Below are 27,069 nucleotides of genomic sequence, written 5' to 3' on the forward strand. Positions count from 1 at the left end.
TGGAAGACCAAGAACTGTCACTAAACCAAAGAGCTTGAGAGCAGTTCAGCATTATTTAAAAAAGGATGATTTATCCTTCAGCCTACGACTACCTTCTACCAAATGGTTGAGAATAAAGTTTGTAAAAGCTATCGACTGGAGGGTTCCAGATTAGTCAATTTAATGCTGGAAAGCCAGTCTCTGGCATGTCTGACATCTCGAGTTGGGCAGTTGAGCATCTCCCAAGCTTATCTGCCAGTCCAGTGCAACCCCACCCTTGTCCCAGAGAAATAAGGACAGAAGACACAAAGGCCCTCTAGGTGATTTACAGAAAGTGTAAGTGGATCATACTTTACTTTTACCCTTTAAGGTTTTTCTTTCTAAACTAAGTGTTAACTGATGCTTCAACCTTTGACTGTACCTCAAAACAATTCCTCAAGCTAGAGACCTAGTCTGACCCACATGCTGAGAATTCAAACTGTCCTATCTATCCATCAAAAAGGAACCAGAGGGGTGGTGTCACCACTCCACAGGCTAAGGAAATCTTGCAAATCTCCAGTCGATTCCAGATATGACCATCAGAGTGCTTGACTTTTCAAATGAAAGCGACGTAGGAAATTTCCTTGCTCATCAGTGATTGAGAAAACCAAGAATCCCAATCTTTTGGAGATTAATCTAACTGCTCTGTTATGAGACCATTTTCCCAGAGATTACCTTGTTTAAAAATTTTCTTTGGTAGAGGTAGTATTCTGTTCTGTTTATCCTTCCAGGCATTACTCTTTTTTTTAGATATGTGGATTAGTGTTTATTATACCATTCTGTTTGTTCCTTCTTTGGAGAATCGGTATATTATGTTTGTTTGCTATATAATCTTCCCCACCTTGTGAAAATGTGAACAGTATATTTTTGCTAATTTGTATGTTCAGTATGTAAATTTTAATGGGATTCAAGTGAAAGCCAATGATTCTTAGAGTATTTGACATAAGTGAGTTTATTTTTAAGAATGTCTTATAAACTTTTTTTTCTTTTTTTTTTTTTTAAATTGTTTCATTTTCCCTTTTTAGTATTTCATTGCACTCCTTGTCGTCCTTACTGCTGAAATAGCAGCTGGGTTACTGGCTTACGTCTACAGAAATGAGGTAAGTAAACTTTTCACTTTCTATTGTGTTTTGTAAGATGCTAATGGGACCTATGATCGTTGCTCTGGAAAAAAAATTGAAAACCAAGAATCACAATCTACAGAATTAAACTGATTAGAAAACTTCTGTATCTCTACAAAGCCACCTTTGCTTCTGCATGAAGTATTATTGCTATGTCTGGGTTGGTGCCTCTACTACTAGTCTCTCCATCTTAGACAGGGTCCAAAAATAAGTCTAGAATCTAATAGACGGGTTTGTCAGGAGTTAGTGCAGGATCTAACAGCCAAATCCACCCTTTCACTGTAGAGGTCTATAGATACTGGAAAGCCTTCTATTCTAATAGCTTCCTTTAAACTGCTAGACTTTGGAATTCCCTTCCTGTTTCTCTGACTGTACTGACTTACAGAAGTTTAAATCTAATTGAACACCTCTACTCAATTCCTTGGTCGCCTGTAGACAAGGTCCCAAATAGTAGCCACTTCATATCCAAGTGGTAATATGCTGTGTTAGGTCGTGAACAAGAGTAACAAAACACAAAACTTTTATCCAAAATATTAAACTTTATATTTAGTTTAACATTTGCCAACGTGTGGACTTTTGGATTTTAAAGTAGATTTTTCTCTGGGTACACTATTATTTATAACTTTCTCTTAAATCTATCACTTCTGTTTTCCTTGTTCTTCCCTTGCCAACTGCTCCTGCCTCCTCAACTGTTCTACATCCATTAATCCAAGCACTCTCCATTCTCTTTAGATAACCAAACCAACTGTAATGTTCTGCACACATCTTTGGATACTATCCATATTTAATATTCCGCTGAAGTGATCAAATTTAGTCTTGTCTTTAAGACTTGCATTACACATGCATCATATCATTCTTGTATCCCTCCTCTTGATCTTGACTGGCCAGGTTTCACGTTCATACATTACACTGTTTGATATACTTTTCTTAACAGACAGCGTTAATGCTGTTAATTTGTTAGCTAATAACTGAAGCTATAGCACCAGCTTCACCCTGTGCTCCAATGCTATCGCTAAAGTAACAAAACTTCTGAACCTTGGCCATTCCATCTAAATGTACTTTCTCTGGATCTGAGTTTTCATCCATTGTCTACGAAAATTCTAAGGCCCTTAATCTTTCAATTGACAATTATTCTATCACATTAACCTTGATCCATAAGTGATCCGTCAATAAAAGCAATAAAGATGAAATTTGTCAATTGGAAAAGATGGAAACTAAGCAAATGGATACCTAGTAAGTTTAAAAAATTTTTTTTTTTTTTTTTTTTTTTGTGCTAACCACTTGCATTGGGACCACTTAAAAACTGCTACTGCTTGCAAGGTGGTCAGCGAGACACTGTAGTAATCAGTAGTGTAAATTGGGTAGAATTTGACTCGAGAGGATGGCTCAACAAGAACTTGTTTACATTGGACTTGAAGACAATGTCAGTTGCAAAGCAGACCCATGATACAGTTCTACAGTGAAATTATTGATGGTGGTTGTAGCTAGACAATTGTTGTGAATATTTTGTAGGGGATGGGAATCAAAGTTAGCTCAGTTGAACACTTGCCATGAAACTCCTGATAGAGCAGAGATACTCACAATTCTTCTGTGAGCAAGAGATTGCAAGGAGGAGAAAAGAACATAACCAGCTTTGAAACCTAGCGGATATTGAACAATGCCAAGACAGAAGAGGGTGCTCTGATGGACAATAAATTTGACTAAAATGAAGAGGAAAAAAAAAAAATGAAAAGTCTAACCCACTTTTATCATAAAGTGGGTAATATACTCAAATTTCAAAAAATTTATCAGGAGATTCCTTACCACAGACTTCAACAGTATAATTAAAAAAAGAATGGAGAGAAAATTCTCCATAGCAAGTTTATTCAAACTAAATTGTGAAATTATAACCTATGATTGCCAGACTTCTCCAACATTTGTTTCTTAGTTTCGGATAATTATCTGGAAAAAAAAAGCAGTTCAAGAATGAAACTGATTTAAAGCAGAAGTGATTACTTGTTTTCAAAATACAAGTAAAGGATTACTTAAAAATGGCATTACTAAATTCTTAAACTGTTAGGAAAATGTGAGATTTACTTTGAATAAATGTGCATTTAATGTTCAGTTGTAAGGTTTTTGAATCTTGTAATTTTGTTCTGTTGTGTGACGTCTTAACTTTTGCCATATGAATGTATTATGTAGCTAAAATTATGCTCTAACTAAAATGAAATTTCAATGTATTTCAGGTAACGGTTGCTGTCTCTGATGGTCTACAAACTGCAATGACTAGATATAACACAAGCGCAACTATTGATCATGATCAAATGGATTATGTTCAGAAGGAGGTAAATATCAGAAATAGATTAACATTTTTTTTTTTTTTTTTTTTCTCGAATCCAATTTTTAAATTTTTTAGAAAACATATTTTAAATGAAATTTTTCAGTTAAGACTTTCAGTGGCATCCACCCTTAGGAAAGTCCTAACTTTAACTTTTCACCTTGATCTTGAAAAATGTTGTGCATCATCTCTAGGTTGGAGATAATTTCAGATTTGGTTATGAACGGTTCAGTGATGTGGACTCTAGGAGAATTGTACATGCAGAAATGCTACTAATATATATATATATATATATATATATATATATATATAATGTAATGTTTATATGTGCATACATGTTTCAGTAAGATTCTAAATTTGGAGACTACTTCATCAGATTAAAAAAGGGGACGCAATCAATGAGAATCAAGATTACATTTGTTTTTTATAAAATATAATCAGGTGTTAACGCTCTGAAAGGAAGGGGGTGTATAGTTTGTAAATGTGGACAGTAGAGGTTTTGTAGAGAGGTGAGGAAAGGAGGGGATGGCCAGTAAACAACCAAGTTAAAATGAAGTTAATACCTCCCTGCTGCGACAGCTTGACCACACGGGATCGTACTCCCACCCCTACTTCCTCTTCTCACCATACTTCTCTCCAAAACCTACTGTCCATTTACAAACTATATATCCCTCTTTCCTTTCAGAGCTTTGACACCTGAAGAGTTTTTATAAAACAAATATAACCTGGATTGTCGTTTCAATTTAATCCCCTTTTTAGTCTGATGAGGAAATCTCTTTGAATTGAAATTCCATTGAAACATGTATGTTTGTATAATAAACAGGCTATATACCAGCTCTGTCCTCCATTGAGCACTATTTAATAATCACACAGGTTTCATTAGATTTACATCTAGGAAACTAATGTATGCAACCATTTTATGATTGTTCATTCAATAAAAATTCTACAACATTACTTGGGTTTTCTAAAATTTTCAAATTTACCCTAACAAAATTAAAAAAAAAAATGCGACTAACTATTTAAAAAAAAAAAAAAAAAGGGGTGGGGGCAACAATGAAATTTAATTTTCAAATTAATGTAGCTATCTCAATTTGTTGGTATAAAATCTAACTTTCACCATAAATTATTTGCTGCTACCTGATCAGGCTGTCTATTGGCTTCCTGAGACGAAATGCACCTACATTGATTTTCTGTTTTTGTTTTCTATTCTCTTTTGTAAAACTTATGTTCTGCAAAAACAAAAACCCTCTTCCCCTCCCTTTTTCCTTTTCCTTCCCTACCTCGCAACCCCGTCGGTGGGGCATTAGAATACACCGACTACTCCCCTGCAGAGAGTAAAAATCCCTCAATGGGGCCAGCTGTTGACTGAGTGGTGACTCGTAATGCTCTAGAACGGGATCCTGGTGGCTGAGTACCTCATGACTCTGATCCAAGTGGCCATGAGCCTACAACACTCCACTTTGGTCCTTCAGCTAGACGGGCAGTCGGGAAGGCCCGACCCAATCAATCATGCCAAGCCCTAATAACGGTAAACCCTCACAAAAGGAGAAATATAAATACATCACACATAAACACCTTTTAAAAAAAAAAAAAGCCATACTGATACTAGATGGCAAGGGCCAATCAAATAGTGAAACCTGATGCTACCAACATCCCTTTATTATAACTTGCTGGGTCCAAGTAAATAAAGAAACTGTCATAAGCAGATACACCCACTATGTGAGTATATCATCCTTGTACACCCTAGGTGTTTGGACAAATGCCCCCCCCCTCCACCATCTCCCAACTTAGGGCTCCAAGGAGGGTGGGGAGCAAGGTTGAAGGAAAAAAAAAAAAATAATTTATGGCTTCCAAAAAAATCAAAAGACCCCATCCAGAAAGTGAAGATGAATCTAACTCAGATATAGAATTAGATAATCATAGAATATTCCCAAGATTCATTGTTTTAGAATCTATGGAGAGCAGTACTCCAATCACCAAACTGTCCCATTCATTATCGAAAAAGAAATCAGATGTATAACCGAAACTACGCAAATCAAAAACTAACAACACCCTCCTTATAGAAGTACCAAATAAACTCTCAGCAAATACACTCCTAAATCAAAACCACATCCACAACCTCAAAATAAAAGCCTACCCCCACATCACCTTGAACTCTTCAAAGGGTGTGATAAAGAGCCCAGAACTTACACTTTGCTCGCCAGAAGAAATTAAAAATAACTTAAAGGAGCAAGAAGACACAGAAGTCAGAACAAACATTAAAAAGAAAATAACCAAATGATTCCAACGAACATCTACATCTTAAACTTCAATACCCCCAAACCTCCCACAGAAATAAAAATTGGCTATATAATAGAAAAGGTAGAAATTTATATTCCAAACCCATTACGATGTCACAATTGCCATAAATTCGGCCACCACAAAGATAGATGCACCAGACCACCAACATGCAAAAACTGTGGTTGAATTGGGGAACACATAAACTGCGAATTACCATCAAAATGTGCAAACTGCAAACAAAACCATGCAGCTGATTTAAAGGAATGCAAAGTTTGGAAGAAGGAAAAACTAATAACAAAAATCAAACATACCAGAAATCTGCCATATCCAGAGGCAAGAAAACTAGTTGAGGGCACACCAGACTCCCCAACATATGCAAGTATAGCAAAAACTACGAATAGCCCGATCTCGAAACAAGACGGTACAAAACAACCTAACTGAATTGATGAAAGAATTAAAGTTACTAGTGGAGACATTAAAGGAAAACCTAATTAAACTAACTAAACAGGACCTGAAGGAGAATCTCCATTCTCGGAGAGATGAGGCTGAAACGATTGTGTCAATTCTGATCCGAAACGACCCCCCCCCCCCACAGTAAAGTAAATATCACCACAAATATCCAAGCAATTGCCATCAAGGTCACTCTGCACAAAACTATAACGGTATGCTCTACATATATACTACCAAATGAAGATATAGACAAAGACGAATTGAAAAAAACTAATCGATCAACTGCCCAGACCCTTCATCCTGTTAAGTGACTTTAATAGGGTGTAAGGACATTAACAAAAAAGGCAGAACAATGTAAGAAATCATTAATGAAAACAATATATGCTTACTTAACAACAGTTCACCCACATACATCAGTCCAGCTAATGGAAATTACTCCGCCATTGATATAAGTATGTGTGACCCCAAAATATATTTGGATTTCAGTTGGAGTGTGCATGACGATACCTGTGGCAGCGACCACTTCCCAATTCTAATCAAAACCCCCGAACCCAGTAATCAAAAACCTCCACAATGGAACCTAAACAAGGCCAAGTGACAAATATTCAAGGAAAGATGCAAAAGTAGATTGTTGTCACATCGAAACTATCCATGACACAGTTGAATCTTTTACGAAAACACTAATAGAAATAGCAAATGAGTGCATCCCAAAAACCTCAACAACCAATAAACACAAGACTCTGGTTCAACACTAAATGTTAACAAGCTATCAAGTTACGGAAAGCTGCTCTAAAAAAATTCCAGAAACAACGTACTACTCCAAATCTTATAGAATACAAGCAAAACAGAGCTAAAGCCCGTAGTTATAAGAACAGAAAAAAAAAGAATGCTGGCAAAATTATGTGAGCAAACTGAATTCCTCCAAGAGTAATATGGGAAATGATCTAAAAAATTGCAGGTAAACAATTCATACCAATCAAACACCTCGTCATAAATGATTCTAGCACAACTGATGAAAAAAATATAGCAGACTTATTAGCTGAAACTTTTTCACAAAATTCTTCTAACCAAAACTACAGTACAAAATTTACAACAATCAAACAAAATGCAGAGAAACATAAACTCAACTTCAAATCAAAAAACCTTGAAAACTATAATAAACTCCTTTCACTAACTGAACTAGAATATGCCATCAGAAGATCCCATAACACTGCTGTAGGACCAGATGAAATTCACTACGAATTCCTGAGACAACTACCTACTGAAACACTAAAACTCCTATTAAAAAATCTTTAACAAAATATGGATAGATATATGGCAATTAACGACAATAATAGCAATCCCCAAACCAGGAAAAGAAAACTCAAACCCGCAAAACTATAGACCAATTTCACTAACCAGTTGTTTGTAAAATAATGGAGAGAATAGTTAATGAGACTAGTGTGGTACTTAGAATCCAACATTATCTCTAACCTACAGTGCGGCTTCCATAACAAAAAAGTACACTTGATCACCTGATTTGCCTAGAAACAGCTGTAGGAGAAGCATTTATAAGGAACGAGCACCTCTCTGCAATCTTCTTTGACTTGGAGAAAGCATGCGACTCTACCTGGAAATTTGGAATAATGAAATCTTAACAACCTCAATCTAAAAGGCAGACAACCACAATTTATAAAGGGTTTCTTATCAGATCGCAAATTTAAAGTCCACATTGGATCAACCTATTCAGACACCAACATCCAAGAAGAGGGAGTCCCACAAGAGAGTATATTATCTGTAACCTTGTTTAGCATTAAAATAAACAACATAACAAAATGCCTAACTCCCAGTGTTGACAGATCTTTATGTGGATGACCTCCTGATATATTGCAGGTCAAAATATATACATACCATAGAGCGCAAACTCCAACAATGCCTAAATAAATTAAAAACGTGGACAATAGAAAACGGATTTAAATTTTCTGAAACAAAAACCAAGTTTGTATACTTTTGCCAAATGAGGAAACTCCATAACAACCCTTGTTTAAAACTTGAAAATACAGAAATTCCCATTGTATCCGAATATAAATTCCTAGGTTTGATATTTGATAAAAAACTGACATTCATCCTCCACCTTAAGAACCTTAAAACAAACAGCAATAAAAGACTGCAGCTGCTACACGCTATAGCCCACACAGAATGGGGTGCAGATCAAAAAACCCTGAAATTATACAAGTCATTGATCAGGTCAAAACTTGACTATGGATGTTTCATTTATCGGTCGGCTAGAAGAACTTACTTAAAGACACTAAACCACAGAGGGCTGAGACTGGTACTGGGAGCCTTCAGGACGTCTCCAGTGGAAAGTCTACATATAGAGGCCAATGAGATACCAGCAGATATAAGAAGCCATAAATTAGCTACCCAATACTATACTAAACTAAAATCGTGCCCAAACAACCCTGCATACAATGACACATTCCATCCAAGATACAGTGAACTATTCGAAGCAAAAGAAAAGGCTATGAAATCCTTCAGCCTACGAATGAAAACCATATTACAAGAATCAGAGATAACAACCCAAAATATCCATGAACATAATCTGTCTGAAATGCCACCTTGGATATCCAAAAAAACCCAAAATGATCTTCAAACTAAGTAAACTCCCAAAGCAAAACCCACCCACAACACCTACCAGAAAAATTCCACAACATACTTTTAGATTACCATGATCATCTGCACATCTACACAGATGGCTCTAAGGACCACAACAGGACAGCATGTGCAGCTGTTCTGAATGGAATAACTCACCAGAAAACACTACCAACTGAAAGCTCCATTTTCACCGCAGAAGTTTGTGCTATCGACCTTGCTCTCAACATTCTAACAAAAAAACAAACACAAGAAGTTTATAATCTTCTCAGATTCACTCTCTGTTATATCATCATTGAACAATATAAAGCTGGAGAACCCACTAATCACCAAACTATTGAACAGACTAAACTCTATGACTACCAACAAAGAGGTAATCATGTGCTGGATTCCAAGCCATATCGGAGTGAAAGGTAACGAAAGAGCAGACTTAGCAGCCAAATCAGCTTTAAACCGAAACCCTGAACCCATCAATATTCTTTAGACTTAAAATACAAAATCAATAAACTGTTCTATGCAAAATGGCAACAGCACTGGAATAACAAATAGCAAGCTCTTCCAGATTAAACCCACCTTAGGAGAATGGGGACCATCCCCACAAAAATCAAGAAAAGAACAAGTGGTTATAACCAGAACACACATTGGCCACACAAACTTTACTCACTCCTACATACTTAGGCAAGAGCAACCACCACAATGCCTAACATGCTAGAAGACCTACACAACAAAACATATCTTTGTGGAATGTGGAGCCTATGCTCCTCGGAGAAATCGCCACCTAAAATCCAACAATATGAAAGACATTTTTAAAAACACCCGCACAGACAACATTCTCTCATTTCTGAGAGATCCAACTATACCAAAAAATATAACATCAAGGCCTTAAAAAAACAAACAAACAAACAAAAAAAAACTTTCAACTAAAATAGATAATTTTGTTCCCAATAAAAAAAAAGAGAAAAGAAAAAGTACTAAACAAAGACTATGAAAAAAATGAACCAAAACGATCGTCAGCATTAAATGACCCAATGAAGGTCGATATGCTGGTTAAATAAACAAACCAACCAACCAACCATAAAATATTACAAGTCTTTTTCTTTGTTTATAGTTCCAAGCTATAACAGGATATACGATAATGGATTTGTGTCTCCACTTGGCCTGATCACAGGCTTGCCTTGAATGAAGGTTGAGTTTTGAGATCATTGTGAAGAGTATCTGGCCATCACCTGTTTTTCACTGCCTTCAAGTTTAAAAGCAAAACTAAAGACTCCTCATCTGCCATTAACGCATGTCTGAACCATTTAAAGCATCATTCTCCCTTGACCTGTGCGATACCATGGTACCTTGGAATGCTGGAATTACAAACTTGGTCAAACAGTGTAACTCCAAGATCTAGTGGTCCTGGATATGACCTTAAACTATATCCAGTGGTGAGGCCCCAGCTTGCGGGCTTTGGGGAGTGTGGAGCCACCCTTTAATTACCATTGCTCCCAGGTCCACTCTGACCCGGAGTGGTAGTACCTGTTAGGGTTCCAACTATGGGTTAAATAGAAACTGACTTGAAAACAACAAATATATTCTATTAAAATTTTTTTTTCTTCAAAATCTTTGGATTCGGCATTAAATAACCCGAAAATGGTTGATATGCCATAAAACAAAAACAACCAACCAATCAAGATCTAGTGGAGTATTTTAGTTTACATGACTTTTAATCTTTGCTCTACCTCCTTCATTGGCAGCAATTATTCAGCTGTACAAATAGTTTCACAATAGTCTGATAGATCTTTGATTCTAACATGATTTGAGCCACATTCTATACATAGCGACTTTGCCGCAGATGTTAAGTGAGCCTGACGTCTACATAGTGCTCCCGAAGATGATGCCTCTGGATTATCTGGTTTGTATGAAGTCCATGTTGGTTGCAGCTGTACGTTAATCTAGAATTTGTCAGATTTTACCCCTGATACATAACAGGGCTCAGTGGTTAATTACAAAGTCAGTTTAACTCTGAATACACAAAGTAATGCAAAAGCAATATGGTCACTCTCACTCCATTAATTTATGTTCCTGTACCTGACATATCTTTACTTGACACATGCAGATGACTAGAGTATGACAGATCCTGATGCAGATTCCTCCTTGATTTTCAATTGGTCAACTAGCTCTGACACTACCATCTATACCATAGTGAAGACTTTGAGAGGTGCTGTTGTTGCTAGCATCTAGTGTTCATTCATGGGGAGATCCCGTTTGTTGACTTGGATGGTATTGTGCTTGATTTTCATGGTCAGATAATCCATCTTTGTTTAGCCAGAAACCAAACTGCACCCACCTGTCATTCCATTATTAAATAATATTGGTATAACATTTTCAGTAACACTTATTGGCCTTTTGGCTGTTTGTGGAGTGTAGTATCTGTTCTGAGGCTACCTTGGTCAGTATGAGATCCTTTAAAGTTGAGACAATTTTTACTTTTGTTCCAATCCAGTGCCCTTATAGATTGTCCTTATAATTAAAATCAACCTTGTGTCTAAATTTGCCCGTGTGGAGGAGGCAACTAAATACATAAACTTTTTGGCCATTAGGTTAGAATTGAAGTGCATTTTGAGACTCAGAAATGAATTTTGTTTTGTTTTTTAATGGCAATTTTTATTTCTAAAAATTACCCCTCCCTCTCCAAAGGAAAAAGAAAAAAGGATCTCTTATAAAATTTGGTAAATGTAAAACTGATTCTTTGATTAATGTCTGATATATAACCATTAGGTGGGATACCTGTCTCTGGATAAGCTAAAATACTGAGACTCCTTCCTACAAAACTATCGAAACTGCAAATTGAGCTTAAATGATTTCTGTTTTAAGTTTTTTTTGTAAAATGATTGAGATTCTGAATCTTTATGATTTTGTTTATAGTTAAAATGTCATCAAAATTTAAAGCTGAAACATTTTAGGTAGAGCTTCAAGCTTCCTCAATGTCACCTAGCCCCCCTCTGATTTATAGAAAAAAAATTTATGATTTATGCTTATTTGTATAGATAGGAATCATGGTAATAGTCAACTAATGTACTTTCTAACTTCGGGTGTGTTTGCTAATGGAAGCAGTGACAAGGCAAATCAGTTTTTTTTTTTTTTTTTTTTTTTAATGCTCTCCTGTGCATGTACTTTTTCCTTTGTCCTTTTCTTGCATTTTATTTTATTTCAGTTAATCACCTCATAGTAGAAATACTGAAGAACAATAAGCGAAGGAACTGATTTGCCTTGTTGCCGCTTCTAGTAGCAAACACACCAGAAGTTAGGAAGTACGTTAGTTGACTATAACTGGATCATATTTCTTGGTTTGTTTGTGCTTAATGTTATCAGGATTGAATGAGGAACAGTATTTTTTTTTGTACCCAGTTCATAACGCTATTAAAAAAATGTATAGTGAATTTATTAGGATGAGAGCTCAAAGATGTACTCGCCAATAATTCGGTAGCATGAGATGAGTCGAGTGACATTTAATTGAAATTTTGGGAAATTTGTATTTAACACCTTGAAGCATACTAGCATTTCCAATTGCAGCAATTAAAAAGTAATGGCAATGTTAAGTTATAGAGTAGAATATTGTAGTTACATTCTTTAGAATGTGAAACCCAAAATGTTGTTTGATCAAAATGAATACTTGTTGCTTTTTTTTTTCGCCAATATTTTTGAAAGTCATCCTCTCCTTTCGATTGTCTAGCCTTAATTAAAACCTACGTCACTTCCAGCTTGGCGATGGTCGTAACAAAGACGTCAGGTTTTTTCCCCCCAGTTTTTTTCCTCCTTTGCGGTATGTTTTTTTTTTTTTTTTTTTTTTTTTTTTTTTTTTTTTTTTTTTTTGCCTCAACACACCTCCAAACACCCGGGCAATGCCGGGCTGAAATGCTAGGTAAAAATAAAATTACTGAGTGCCTAAAATTTAAACAAAAAATAAAACTTATCTAAGCACATCTAGGTTAAAACAAGACCACTTTAATATACAAAGGATGATGCCTCAAAACTGAATAAAGATGCAATAGAAATCGGCTGCACCTTTGCTATTCTCATTCATGTTAACACTAGCAGCCAATGGCTGGTTAGTTAGCAAATTTAGTGGACACAGACGCACATTAATCTCATGCATTAGAATTAGGAAAAACTCAGATTTTGTGTAGCTTAATTGTCATAACTTATTACTATGTATTGTCATTTGCCCAAGATGGATTGAACTGGTTTCCTCTGAAAGGAGTCCTGTTAAATATCGAATTTACAAGCGCTCCCCAGAAACATGTATATCCTGATCTGGGGAGGTGACAGATGTTTTGCAGGGAGGTGTTGTCTCGCATACAGCACCTGGTATTCCCAAATGATCACCAAACTGGTACTGACTGACCAGGCTCAACATTGCTGAACTTTGATCTAATGGAAGCTGGTGTGTTTCTGTATATTATGCTAGACCAGATCCAGACTTCACCCCCCCCCTGCCAAGTTATTTCATGAACGTGTTATACAATTTGATGCATGCCTTTAATATAAATGTTATTCTCGACTTTTTTTTTTTTTTTTTAAGAGAAAATGTTTTTCACATGAATGTTCTGCTTTTTCTTTTTTTCTAGCTGCACTGCTGTGGTGTGCATTCTGCCATGGATTGGAAAAACACTGGTTGGTACAAAAAACACAAGGGAGTCCCAGAAAGCTGTTGTATTCCTCATTCAAATGCTACTATCGATAAAATCTGTGACACTAGCCTCAACCCACTCTCCTCAGATATTTATCATGCGGTAAAACATTTTATTTTAAAAACATCATTACAATCGACCAATTTTTAAATCCCTTTACAATATCTTCCAAATTTTCTTAAAATAAAAATTGATTCTTATCCAGAATGATTAAAAAAATACAAAAAAATCTTTAAGTACCATCACTGAACAAAAATGCCATAGTTCAAAAATTATTTTTTAATAATTTATTAATTACCAGGCTGACTTTGAAATTTCTACAATTCAAATTGTCTCATTGTTTTATATATTAAATATGGTGAATCAAGACACTATTCTTGCTTCCTCATAAGTTTTTTTTCATAGTTCCAAAACCCCTACAATTATGATTTTTCTAATATGAGCTTTTGTTCTGTGAAGGGTATGTATATCAAAGATTTTTCTGTATTAGGTTGAATTCTAGATTTCACCAAAAATTAGAATTAAGTTAAGTCACTACAATGTAGAATTATTTTATTCATTTTAATAAATCATTAAAAGTTAATGGTTGTTTCAATATCTTTATCAAGCATGGAATAGGTTTGAATTAGAATTTGTCACAAAGAAAAAACACAAATTCAGAATGTTTATGCCAAGGGGGCATGGGGGAGGTAAGGCAAAATTCCTGCAATTGTTTCTGCCTATTTTAAAACAATGAGTTTTGAAATGGACAGAAATAATTGTATGAATAAAGATTCCTTTTAGAAAACAAATTTGGAAGATTTCAAGTGATTATAAATTTTTATTTATAGTCTTATCTCTTCTCTCCTTAAAATATAAATCTATTAGAAATTGTCATTTGGGCAAGGGGAAGAGTGATTGGTTTAATAATCATGGACTATTATATCGCCTATTGCTGTCATTTACATAATATCCTTACGGAGAAGGTATGAACTTATACTATGCGTAAAATAGCAACTTTTTTTAATTAAATGTTTTATATGAATTGCTTACATGAAAAACTGTTTTTGGATTGACAGACTTGAATCTATTTTAGTTGTTCAGATTATTCTCCTAACGTCTCGGCTGATGTAACTTCCAACCTTATTTAAGTGAATCTTCTATCTTGAATCTATACAGAATTTTGAACAACTCTTTAATATCCGACGATAGCATGCTCGTTCTCTCGGCCATAACCGAGTAGAAGTCTCAACGAATTTGCAATTGTAGTTTAATATTGTTCACACTGAGGATTGAACATTTAACCATGGATTAGATAAATTGTTCCATTAAAAATTCTGCAGATTGAATTTGACAGATTCCCAGACTTCAATATATACCTGAAGGTCAGAGGTGCATTGCCGGAAACGTGGGAATAACATTCGATAAGAACTGTACTCGGAATAATACAAATTATCAATTTTTATCTAATAAATTTAGAAACCTAAGTTTCCATATTTTACATGGATTTGTTTTAATTTAACACTAATAAATCTATAGAAACAAATTAAAAAAAATTTATTTATTTTATTTTTTTAATAAAGGGATGCTACAATGCACTAAAATCTAGGTTCCTTTCAAATCTGACATACATTACCTCAGCTGGAATCACATTTGCTCTTGTGCAGGTAAGTAACTCTCATTCACATTGTTTTTAGAATCAGTTTAAAAGTTTTATTTGAATTGTTGAAACCTGCCAATTGTAAGAAAGCAAAACTGCCCAATTTTCCTGGCTTTGATTCTAATTTATTTATTTTTTTTAATATATATATATAATTCAACATTTGACAAAAATGTATTTAAAAGTTCAAGTTTTTCAACTACCCAATCCCAATTTAAAAAAGTTTATTTGGAACATTAAAGTTTTGTTCGATATCCTACTGGCTTTGGTCCTGGATATAGTTGGTGGTGAGGCCCCATTTGGGGATGTGGAGAATGTAGAGTTGCTCCTTAGTTACCATTGTTGTCAGGTCCACTTTGGTGGAGTGGTAATACCTGTTAGGAAATCTGGTGTTTCCAGATCAAGCTGTTTGCAAAACTCAATGTTCTGGAGACAAAAACAATTTCTTTTACAAAACAACTAAATCAAACAAATATTTGGAGATAAAGAGCTTGTAGCATAAACTTGCCGAATTACATGATTCAAGTAATAATAAATAACCCAAAAAGGAGTTGATATACTGTAAAACGATAACCAAATCAAACCTACTAGATTGGCAAGCAGGATCAAGATGTTCCCTTGAATAATAGTGATTAAGAGTCGTTAACTGGAACATATGTTTACAATGCATGCATTAAACATTACTATGAAAAAAAACTTTGATAGAAAACTACAATTTATTAGATGCATTTTAATTTATTTCATATTCAACTTCCAGATAATATGGCTTACAAATTAAATTTTAAATGATTACATGTATAAATTGAGAAGCATAGTTGCCACTAATGTCTGAACAATAATTATAATCCTTGCTCAACCTTGTAGGTTAATGCTAGTGCGCTTTATCAAATTTATTGCAAAACTTCTGACGCAACAGTTAGTTTTTGCCTATGAGCCAAGTAGCAAGGGTTCAGTCGTCTGTAGTAGAAACTCTCCCAAAAGTGGTGGTTAATGTCCCCTTACTTAAACACTCTGCATTAAAAGATGCAGTTCAAGAGTAAGAGGAGTAATACTGAGAAAGGAGTGACATCCTCCCCACTTCTTTGAAATAACTAATGAAGAGATATTTCCGGTTGCTTTAAGAACATCTTCATTTGAATGTATATTACTTCCTAAAAGGCATATGACTTCAGGTTAAACTAAAGTGGTAATTTTCAAATTATTTTACTGACTGAAATAAAATTCTTTTTTGGCTTTGCAGAGATATATTTTGGTCTAAAGACTTGAAACTTGATATATGGGAGATTTGGATCTGGAACAAATTCGATTTGGTATTTAGCCAGTAAAAATAACTAAGAGGTCTATTTGGCTTAAAGTGCTCTTGTATGCGTATGCAAATACACATTTGTTAGAGGTTAACATTTTCTTAGTCATTTAAGCTATTGTCAAATGGATAAGCCAGCAGTGCTGTTTTCGTTTGAATTCTAGCTGATGGCATGCAAGTAGATTTTTTTTTTTTTTGTTTGTGTGTATGCGCGTGCATTTTCTGACTGGACAAGATCGGATGGCTTGCTAATGAAACTGTACTTTTATACAATAATAATAATTACTAGTGAGAAAACGTGGAAATTCCAGGCGGCGAAATTCTAAAATAAATCAGAAAAATATACAAATGTTGTTTGTTCCAAAGATTAACTTTTGGTATTTATAATAAAATTTTTTTTTTTTTTTCGTGGGAGTCCCCACTTATCCTCGAGTGGCCCCTGGGTCTTGATAAATGTTATTGCATGTACAGTAATCAATAGGATAATATCGTAATTGTTAGTAATGGAGATTTGATAAACGCCCCCTTAAGTTGTTCAATTTATCAGGAATTTGTTTATGTTGGACTTGAAGACATCCAAGTTGTAGTCAGGTAGGAAACAGGCAAATGGAAGAGTTCCACAGGAATGCAGTTCTAAGAAAGAAGCTTTGTTCACGGAATGTACGTTTTAATTTAGGCACAGATAAAGAGTGGGGAAAGTTGATGGTAGTTTCAGCTAGACAGGTCTTTTTTGTGAAAGATTGAGAGGGGGACTTGCCATGGAAATAATGCAACTTCTCTTCTGTGGGAGAGAAGTTGCAGGAAAGAGAAAAGGGCATCCCCCACTAAGCTACAAAGTCTATTTTGTACTCTGTCAAGGCAGGATAATTTTGGGCATATGGTTCCCTTTAGTGTAATTTAGAAATTCAGTTTTCACAAATTCTATGCATTAAATTGGGCTATATTTTGGTAATGTGTCAAATGTTGTCTTCAAAGTGGTTTGTGTCTGGTTTATAAGCATAGACATGGGACTTTATATCTCCAAAGAAAATAATCTAATGGGCTTAAATCACATGAATAAGGTGGCCAGTTGATGGGTCCATTTTATGAAATTCTGTTCATCAAATATAAATAAAATAAATTTGCATAATTTGTAAACTGTTTGGATGTTTGCCTCATAATGACTTGCCAAACCAACTTTAGTTCAAAATAAGTGATAGTTGCCAAATCTGCAATTAAAGAAAGTACTTGTCAAAAAATGCCCTTCATATCAATCTGTACAATTTATTGTTAATATTTCGATGCTTGTCCAGAATTCCTTCCTATATTAAAAAACAAAGATTAAAAAAAATCTAGTTACCCATAACAGGAAAAGTATACACTAAAAATTATGAAAATTGATCAAGTGGTCTTATTTTTAAATAAGAAAATCAAATTAAGAGATTGTCTTGTGACACTATCTTAAAAATGAAGGAATATGGTAGAGAACTTCTAAATTTAAATTTGTGACATTTTATTGGAAAAACTCAAATTACTTAAATTTTCTTTTTAAAAATAAAAACTTGATCAATTTGATTTTTAGTGTATATTTTCTTTCCATTACGGGTACATATGCCATAAAATTTTTTATTTTTGTTAATATAGGGGTAATTCTGTACAAGGACCAATATTTCTCTTTAAATAACTGCAGGCTAAAATTCTAGTATATATTAAACCGTTTTTAACATGAATATCTAGTTAAAGAAAAATAATTTTTTTTTTTTGGGGGGGGGCCATTAAAATTTCTAATGATCATGCTTAACATTTTTGTATTTGTTTTTGAAATCTAATTTAGAAAACTCTGTCTATCTCCATATTTTCAAACTATCTCTTTTGAAACTAAGTTGCAGAGCGATGCTAGGGGCCTCAAATGATTGGATTTTTTATAAACTGTTCTTTTGTTAGTTTTTAGCCGGTTAAAATAGTTTTTAAAGGACCAAAAAGGGTCAAAATCGATAGAATCATAATACATTTTAGTTTATTTTTAATCAGTTCATATGCATGTCAGTGGTAACATTTGAATGCTACAGGTTTGCATTAGGTTTTGATTCTAGCTGATGGCACCCAAATATTTTTTTTTTCTTCAATCATGACTCTATAATAATATATCTGGACAAATTAAAATATTTAAGTATATTTTACGACTGTTTCAAGCCGGGCTAAACCTAAAACCTATGTTAGTTGCATCAGTATGTCACTGAAGCAGCTACTCGGATCCTTGACTGTCACTACTGTGGTTGGTTTCTTGCTTAGCTTCTGCACAAACACCATGCTATCTACCAGTGCTATCTTCCGACTTAGCTGATCAGTAAATTCTGTATCCATTGCATCTTTGTGGGTAGAACTTCCAACTTGAGGTGACTGGTCTTCATGGGCATGTCTTCTCTTGTCAACTTAAGTAGATGGATTAACTTAGACTTGTCGTGGCATGGCAGAATTGTTCCATCAAGAGCAAATGGTGCCTTTGGTGTCAGAGTGAATTCATGGTTTCCTATGGCCTCTTTGTGGTTGATATCATGGCTTGACCTGGCAAGTACCATCAGCCTTGAAAACAGGTCCTTGATCTCCTTCAGATCCACAGTATTGTCTCTGAGTTTCAATGTAATCTTGTTCCCAGAAAGGAACATCTTGTTTTCTTTCTTCACAGGGGCCCAGAGGGGGGGTCAGCTTGATTAATCTGCTCTGACATATAATCCTTATATAATTTCTGTCTAGTGATGTCATTACTCAAGATATGTGGTACATACTCATCTGGAATATAGGTATTAGTAATCAAATTGAACGGCTTATCCCCTTTAGTCGCAAAGGGGTTTCCATGGCTGAGTATGGCTTCCTTGATCTTGTCAACTGTACTATGTACCCTCTTGACTGCACTTGGTCCAAGCTCATGATGCTCTGTGATTCTGTCAGCTTCCATGTCAAACTGACTCTTTTGACAGACGTGAAAGTTCTGGCGTGACCAGGAAAAATCTTTCTGGCATTGGCATTGTTTGAGATGCCTATGATGATATCAGCTTGTTCAAGTGTTCACATGCATGGTTTGTCCCAATAGACACAAAGGGAATGACACTTTTCATGACTGATATATTGCCTGCTTATAGTTCCTCTTGTGTCTGAGAGTGATTGGTCCTCGAGTAATGCATATCTGCGATGTATCTTGGCCAGAGTTGCTTATACTCGATGCAGTCCGTGGCAAAGAACAGCTTGTTCACTGCTTCTCTAGCTGCAGGTGGAGTTCCAGGTCAGCATTTTAAATTGCTGCTACAAAGAACAGAATTGCTTCAACCCAATCTAGATACCTCATCATGGCCTTGAACATTCTGGAGTTTCTGTTCCTTCCATTTTTGGAATGCTGTGATGAGCCGTTCCCGTTAAGTAATCCAATTACCAAATTTACACTTCTAATGATTACTATGATATTGTCCTTTTGTACACTCTTTAACCTTTATCCTCGAGTGACCTGAGCCTTGAGAAGTGGTGATTCCCTTGTAAAAAAAAAAAAAAAAAAAAAAAAAAAAAAAAAAATTTCTTAAAGTATCGGAGGTAAGTTAACAATCTTAACTAGTGATATAAAAGCTTTCTTAGAAATGGCTGGAATATGAATTTATAAATATATATTTTTTATTACAAAGATATTGCAATAAAATAACCACACCAAGTCAGTTTGGACTTAGTTATGTATCTAAGTATTGTTAAAAATGTTGTTGCTTTATAACTACAACCATTGACTTCCTTGACACCGAAAATGTAGGTTTAACAGTTAAAATCAGTGTTCCAGCTTATTTAGAGGCTGAGATATGCACAAACATACATTTTATGGCACCCATTTTGTAAATTCCAATATGACCGCCATATACACATCTGGGCAAATGCAAACATTGATTTTTCTGATTCCAAAAATGTATAGTTTTGCAAATCTTCAAAAATTTCCATAAAAGTTAAAATCGAGACAAGAATCTTGTGAGCCAAATTGTTCTCATTGTAAACATTTCTAAAACTTGTATACTTGTGTAGAAGGGAGATTGCTTTGTATTCAAGTTCTTATATTATACAAGAAAATATGGTAAGTATTCTTTGATATATTTCTGGGTACTTACATACCTTCCAGTATTAATGTTACGTGCTTGTGCAGTAGAATTGGATTTAAAAAAAAAAAAGTGCATTTTAGGTGAAGAAAAAAAAAAAAAACTTGTGTCATGTTGAAACTTGCAAACATACAAAAAAAAAATGATAGATCTGCTAGAACTTTTAAAAGATATTAATGATTCGTCCCCCCCCCCATTAAATGGTGGATTACAATTTTGTCAATCATAGGCTGCAGTTATCTCCCTTGAGTTGTAAGTCTTCCGAATTATCAAATTCGATTTTTTTTATTTTTTTTTACTTGTAATATTTTTACACTATCATTTTTGTAAATTTTCGAATTTTTACCCATTTCGACATTTAAGCACCTAAAGTTTTAAAAACGTAAAATACATTTATCTGAAATCACATACTGCACAAGCACTTAATCTTATTCATTAACCCATTTGTTGTTATTTATGTTAATTTTTATTCATCTATTTATTTTTTTTTTTATTTTTTTAGATCATTGGCCTAATTGCAACTTGCATCCTCTGCTGTCGTACTCGAGGTGTAATTTCATATGAAAACCTGAACACAAGTAGTGGCGGGAGTGCACTGAGGGTTTAAATGATGAACTGTTTGTGATGAATTATCAGGAACATGGGGAGGGGTCTGGAAGGGGGGGGATAAGGGTTAGGGGGGGGGGGGTACTGTCACAGATTTTAGCTCACCAACAATGTACAGTGGCTATTGCAACAATAACTCCACCATCGTATCTTTTAATTTTCTTTTTAAAAAGTTCCTTTTTGTAGAACTGTTTTTGTAACTTAAAAAATAAATTGGACAAAAAAAAAAACCCTTTAAATGTTTTAACTATTTTTTACTAGCTGTAATCTGTCTGAAGAAAGGCTCATAATTTTAAAGCAGGTTTTTAGTGCAATGATGTCAGAGTCCAAGGCAATCAAATATGAATTGCTAAAATAGAGCATATATTACTGAAATTATGGGTTGATGAATTTCTTAAGATTTTTCTTAAAACACAAAATTGACATGACAAGTCAACAAAATGACAAAGGTCATTTTTGCGGATACTTTTTCAAAGTTCAAAGATTTAAAATTTATTAAATACTTACAAAAAAAACTTATCTGAATGGAAGAATTAAAAAAAAAAAAAATAAATAAATAAATGTGGATTTTAACAGTGACAAAGTTCATTTTCTTTTAAATATATAAAATCTTTTATATGAAAATATGCTTTTATAATAAAAGGCATAACTTATGGAGCATACATATTTTGGAACTGTTATTTTTTTTTATTTGATGGAAAAAATTGGCATATTAGTGACATTAGATATGGTGTCAGGCTAGATTGATTGGGCTTTGACTTAATTGGAGTGATGGGTCCATAATTTGTCCACAAGATAAAATGTTTTGCCTTTTTTTTTTATATATATTCATAAAATATACACACTTTACTACACAGTATTAGACTGTATTTAATCTTATGTTTTGCAAATGATCTTTAAAATTTTAGATACCTATTAATCCATAAACATTTAAAATATTTTGTACAAATAGCTACCATGTTGAGTTTGATATGATATACAAATAAAAGCCTCACCACCTCCAGTACTTCTATTTTTGGTACTTAATTTAAATAAAGATATTAAAAATGAAAACATAAATTAGTTTTCATACAAAAAAGTCACTTGATTTGATCAAGTTTTTTTACAAAGGAAAATCAAATTTTAATGAGATTGATAATGTCGTGGCCATCTTGTTTATTTTGTGAATGGAGGGGGGGCTTTTAAACAAAAAAAAATTGATTAGCAAAAGTCAAAATGAAAAGGAATAAAACTGTACATATGTACAACATAATTTAAAAATATTTTTAATATTTTGATTAAACTAAATCAGTACCTAATTTTTAACATTTTTTTTTATAAGGGACAACCTACCATATGCTGGACATGTACTCTCTCATACATTCCAACAAAGATCGTTTTAGGATTCTAACCTTAAGTGCAGTTGTTTGCATCACTCTTGAATTTAGTTTACTTGGTGTCTTTGCCAAGTAGTCTTTAAAATTCTTTTTCATGTGTCCAATTGCTCATATAATTACTGAAATGGAGACCCACACCTCACATTTGTCTTTTCATGTTTTATATAAGACCTTTATCTTTCACCTTTTCAGCTCTGGAATCATTGGTAACTTAACTTCTAAGATTTCTTTCTTTCTTGTCCCATATCACTGAGTTTAATTTTCTAGGTACGTAGCTGTAAGTTCATGAGTCATAATGGATGGTGTATAGCGTATTTACAATTTTTTTTTTTTTTTTTTTTTTTTTGTATGTTCTTGGGATTTACTGTTACAGGTGATATTTTACTTTTTAGAGATGGCCCAGTGGAGATATTTACATGCTGCCTTGTATGATAGCTGTACCTCCACCAGAACCCAACTGGATGTTCAGTGGCTCACTCTACTTCTGTGCCAGAACCTACGAGGGGCATGCAATAAGTAATGCCCCTGACCCACTTCCCATAGCAGTAGAGCAACGAAACTTGGCAGTTATTAGTTTTTCTCTACATAGGAACCGCCCAGAATTATGCATTTCTCCCATCGTTTGATGAAGCTCTGGAGACTGTTTTTGTAGAACACCCCAGGTTGGTCCTCCAACCACGACGGGACTTCAGAAATCAAGGCTGCATCATCTGGGAAACACTTTCCTTTCAAAAACAACTTCATGGCTGGGAAGAGGTGAAAGTCAGGGTGCAAGGTCACGAGAGTAGGGAGGATGGGGAAGGATTTCATAACCACACACCCGTGCTTCTGATCTGGCGACATGTGAGTTGTAAACCGGAGCGTTGTCCTGCAGGAGGAGGGTACCTTTGCTGATCTTGCCCTGCCTCTTGATTTTGATAGCTTCCCTTAATTTCCTCAAAAGTGAAGCATAATAGGCTCCTGTAATTGTGGTACTCTTTGCCAGCAGAGGGCTGCACTTCTTTGGAGGTGGTGAGTCCAAGTGCTTCCACTGCATTGAGTGGGCTTTGATCTCTGGATCATAGTGATGGACTCGGGTTTCATCCTGTGTAATCAGTCTTTTGAAAGACTGACTCATCTTCTTGACACATCTCCAAATTCATCCTCGAGCACTCAACGCGTTCTTGCTTCTGGAATGGTGTGAGCAACCTGGGAATCCATCTGGCAGACACCTTATGCAAATGGTCATGAATGATAGTTTCCACAGACCCTGTACTAATTTTGACATCTTGGGCTATTTGGCAAATAGTAATGCGCTGATCTTCCAAAATGGCAACTTGACAAACAGATGCCTCATCAATGGCAGAAGGGGGGGGGGGCAACCTGGTCTGGGAGCTGTTTCCAGACGTCCGGCCATGTTTGAATTCCACGATGCCAGCGTTTTACAAGGTCATATGATGGGGCATTATCACCATGAGCTTCTTTCATTTCATCAAGTCTCCTGTGATGTGCGTCCTTTCAAATACAAAAACCGGATCACTGCTCGACATTCAACAGGCTCCATTTCACACCTGACTCTGTTCAAACACCTGTAAAACAGGAACCACAATTAGTTCAGAGCTGTAATTTGCCACATAACCCGTAGATATAAATCATTGCACATGCAAAATTTCAGCTAGATCAGACGACTGGAAGTGGGTCAGGGGCATTACTTATTGCACGCTTGTTCTTATTACAGAGACCACTCCTCTTAAAAACATTGGGCATTAAGCCTGGATCTCGAGCAGCCATTAACGTTCTTTCCTGATCACTGTTGAATGATCCTCTTTTTAACCAATCTATAGAGCCTTCTTTATATATTTCTGGGTCAATTCATCCAGAAATATTTGGCGTACTGTTGGTTCACTACTTCTACCAGATTTACAAGAATGGTGTTTTCACTATAACTAACAATTATCATCTTTCCCTTTCAAAACGTATTTCATATTTTAAAGCTGGTGGCCTAACCAAAACAAATAGACAGTCCTGGACCTTTCATTATGATTTGCGTTGACCAGACACTAATTGGTGATGACAAATTGATATCAGATTTTCAAATAGCTGCTTCAATAAAATATAAATAAAAAGTAGCATCAATGATACACTCCTGAAGCAAGAGTATATCGGGTATTATAAGATTGTATTGGTTTGCATAAAAACAGCATTTTAAGAGTTTACAAAGCAAACTTAATGTCCCTCTTTAAATTGAAAAACATTTACAAAATATCTTATTTCTATCTGTAATATAGACCTTTTGAAATAAGCTTAAAAAAAAAAAAATGTATAAATTTAATCCTATTTATTGATAGTTGAAAGGCGCAACTTTTGCATGACATGCAAATAGCAAAAAAAAAAAAAAGTTTGGAATTTTAGTCATCGTGGCAACCTTATCAGTTTTCAGAGAACTGTTATAAGATGGAAAAAAACAGAATGAAGGTGAGAAATAAAATCCAGACAAATAGCATTAAACTAAAGTGAATTAAAAACTCTTATCCATGTGATTAAAGAAGAAACTGAAGCAATCAATTTCTACTCTAGTCTTGGTCTAACAACATTTACATTCGTCAAGAATTCAACTTTAAAAGAAAAATCTGTACGATGTCCACACCCATAACGAAATGAAAATATATTTCAAGAATCATGTAAATTGATCAACTTTTTTTTTTTTTTTTAATGATTAATGGAAATTCATAGGCATTACAACTTTCATCTAATGACTTTATCTCTTTGTCTTTGACATTTTGAAAAGTCAAACCATCATGACTTTAATACTTATAAAATCTTAGTTTTATTTTTAAATAAGAAAATACTTTATGCAAATTTTTTTTTTCCTTCGTCACGGGATATGCATCAGATGTTAAGAGATTTTGTTCTTGTTCAGAATCCCTCCCCCCTCCCCTATTTAAAGAAAAATTTGTATGCTGCACACCTGTGACAAAAGAAAACCCTCATATTCGAAAAATTATGTAAATTGATCAGGTAGTTTTATCTTTAATTTTATTTAAAGTTAATAAGAATCAAGAGTGACTGTCTCGCTCACCATTTTTTATTCTTGCTTTTGGGGGGGGGGAGGGAGATGTAAAACTTCAGTTTTGTTATGCCTATGAATTCCCCAAAATAGCTTGATTTTCTTTAAAAATAAAACTACTTAATCAAGTTATATAATTTTTGGAATATGGTATTTTGTTTTGGCAAAGGTACTTGCATTTTCTTTAAAAATATTTAAAAGTTGATTATTGCATAAACAATTAAATAAAATGACTGATCTTTATTGGTTAGTAAAAAGATTTTTAAATTCTGGTTTATTTGAAATCAAGACAACGAATAACCAATATCACAACCTTCGCAATCGACGATTCCACCAGAGCGAATGAGTGAACATTTTGTATTAATTGGATTATTAGAACTACTGTTCTCATCTTTGGTGCTATTTTCACAATGCTTTGGTCAATGTAACCTCTGACCCTTTTCATCAGGTGTATCTCTCTGCTGAAATCTAGACAAGATTTCTAACAGAACCTGGTATTTAATAGATTGGGGAGGGGGTACTGTGCTCTCTATCCAGTTATGACTGATGAAACAACATACTACCCATGTGGATTGGATAAGGGATTCTGGTTGAAATTCTAAGCAGATTCCCCTGGAAGGTTGGAGATTATTTCAACTGAAACACTGAAAATAAGTCAAGAGAACAGTAGTCTGAAGAATTCAAATAAAATTAATACTCAATCCTCATCTCAAAAATTCAGCAACATAAGTGGACATTTGTCAAATCGGATATCACAGTGGCGTCCAAATGTTCAAGGCTGCACGTGGTTGTGATGATAACAATGAGGAGCATGTTCACACGTAACAGGACATTACTGGGCCCCTTGATAGGGTGTCAGTCAACCGGACCCCTTGTTGGGGTTATAGCAGGATAATGGTTTCAAACTTTTGCCTCGACATTCTGTAGTGCTCACATACTTTGATTTTTGGTAATCTCTTTGTATTTTTGCTTTAAGAAAGCAAATATGGACTCTATGCTGGAAGATGATGTCATTTCATGTACACTGTGTCCTGTATTTGTAAAAGAAAAAAATTAATAAAATCTGATTTAGTATCACCTGCATATAATGACTAATAAGCAAGACTTATAAAAGTTCAAATAAAAATTCATGGTGCTTCCGCAGTATAAATAAATGAAGAAAAAAAAAAACCCAATGTATCTTAAGTAAAAACACTTGTACATATGTTGTGTCGAAATTAGTAATGATCCAGTAGATGTTAGAACTTTTTTAATTTTGAAATGGCAGATTTTAATATTTTATTAAAACCATAGACTGCAGTTACCTCAATTGGACTTTGAAAACTTTCTCCCTCGAGTCCAACTCCCTACATAGTATCTCTGCTTCTGCAATTTCTGAAGTGAAATGGGACTAAAACTGGGTGACAACGTTCAATGCTGCCAAGACTAAGCTTAGTTCGTTTAATAATTATAAGAAACCACCGATTGCCATGGCTAATAATACACTACATGAAAGTACTTCCC

At 34.6% G+C, this 27,069-nt stretch overlaps 2 protein-coding genes across 6 annotated transcripts in view; one reads left to right on the forward strand and one right to left on the reverse strand.

Annotated features, from left to right (window-relative positions):
• LOC145276978 (tetraspanin-3-like) overlaps positions 1–21,806 on the forward strand; it is a 59,869-nt gene extending 38,063 nt beyond the window's left edge. For both annotated transcript variants that reach the window (XM_080128546.1, XM_080128545.1), the window contains exons 3-7: positions 1,044–1,118; positions 3,365–3,463; positions 13,431–13,595; positions 15,056–15,139; positions 21,041–21,806. In XM_080128546.1, the coding sequence (XP_079984672.1) occupies positions 1,044–1,118; positions 3,365–3,463; positions 13,431–13,595; positions 15,056–15,139; positions 21,041–21,145 (528 nt within the window). In that variant the 3' untranslated portion in view covers positions 21,146–21,806. The remainder of the gene's footprint in view (positions 1–1,043; positions 1,119–3,364; positions 3,464–13,430; positions 13,596–15,055; positions 15,140–21,040) is intronic.
• A 3,999-nt stretch (positions 21,807–25,805) lies between these two features.
• LOC145276977 (cotranscriptional regulator ARB2A homolog) overlaps positions 25,806–27,069 on the reverse strand; it is an 82,886-nt gene continuing 81,622 nt past the window's right edge. For all 4 annotated transcript variants that reach the window (XM_080128543.1, XM_080128542.1, XM_080128541.1 and 1 more), the window contains one exon: positions 25,806–26,597. In XM_080128543.1, the coding sequence (XP_079984669.1) occupies positions 26,497–26,597 (101 nt within the window). In that variant the 3' untranslated portion in view covers positions 25,806–26,496. The remainder of the gene's footprint in view (positions 26,598–27,069) is intronic.

Source organism: Euprymna scolopes, chromosome 5 (assembly GCF_053919585.1).
Source record: "Euprymna scolopes isolate OS-2025 chromosome 5, ASM5391958v1, whole genome shotgun sequence".
Lineage (NCBI taxonomy): Eukaryota > Metazoa > Mollusca > Cephalopoda > Sepiida > Sepiolidae > Euprymna > Euprymna scolopes.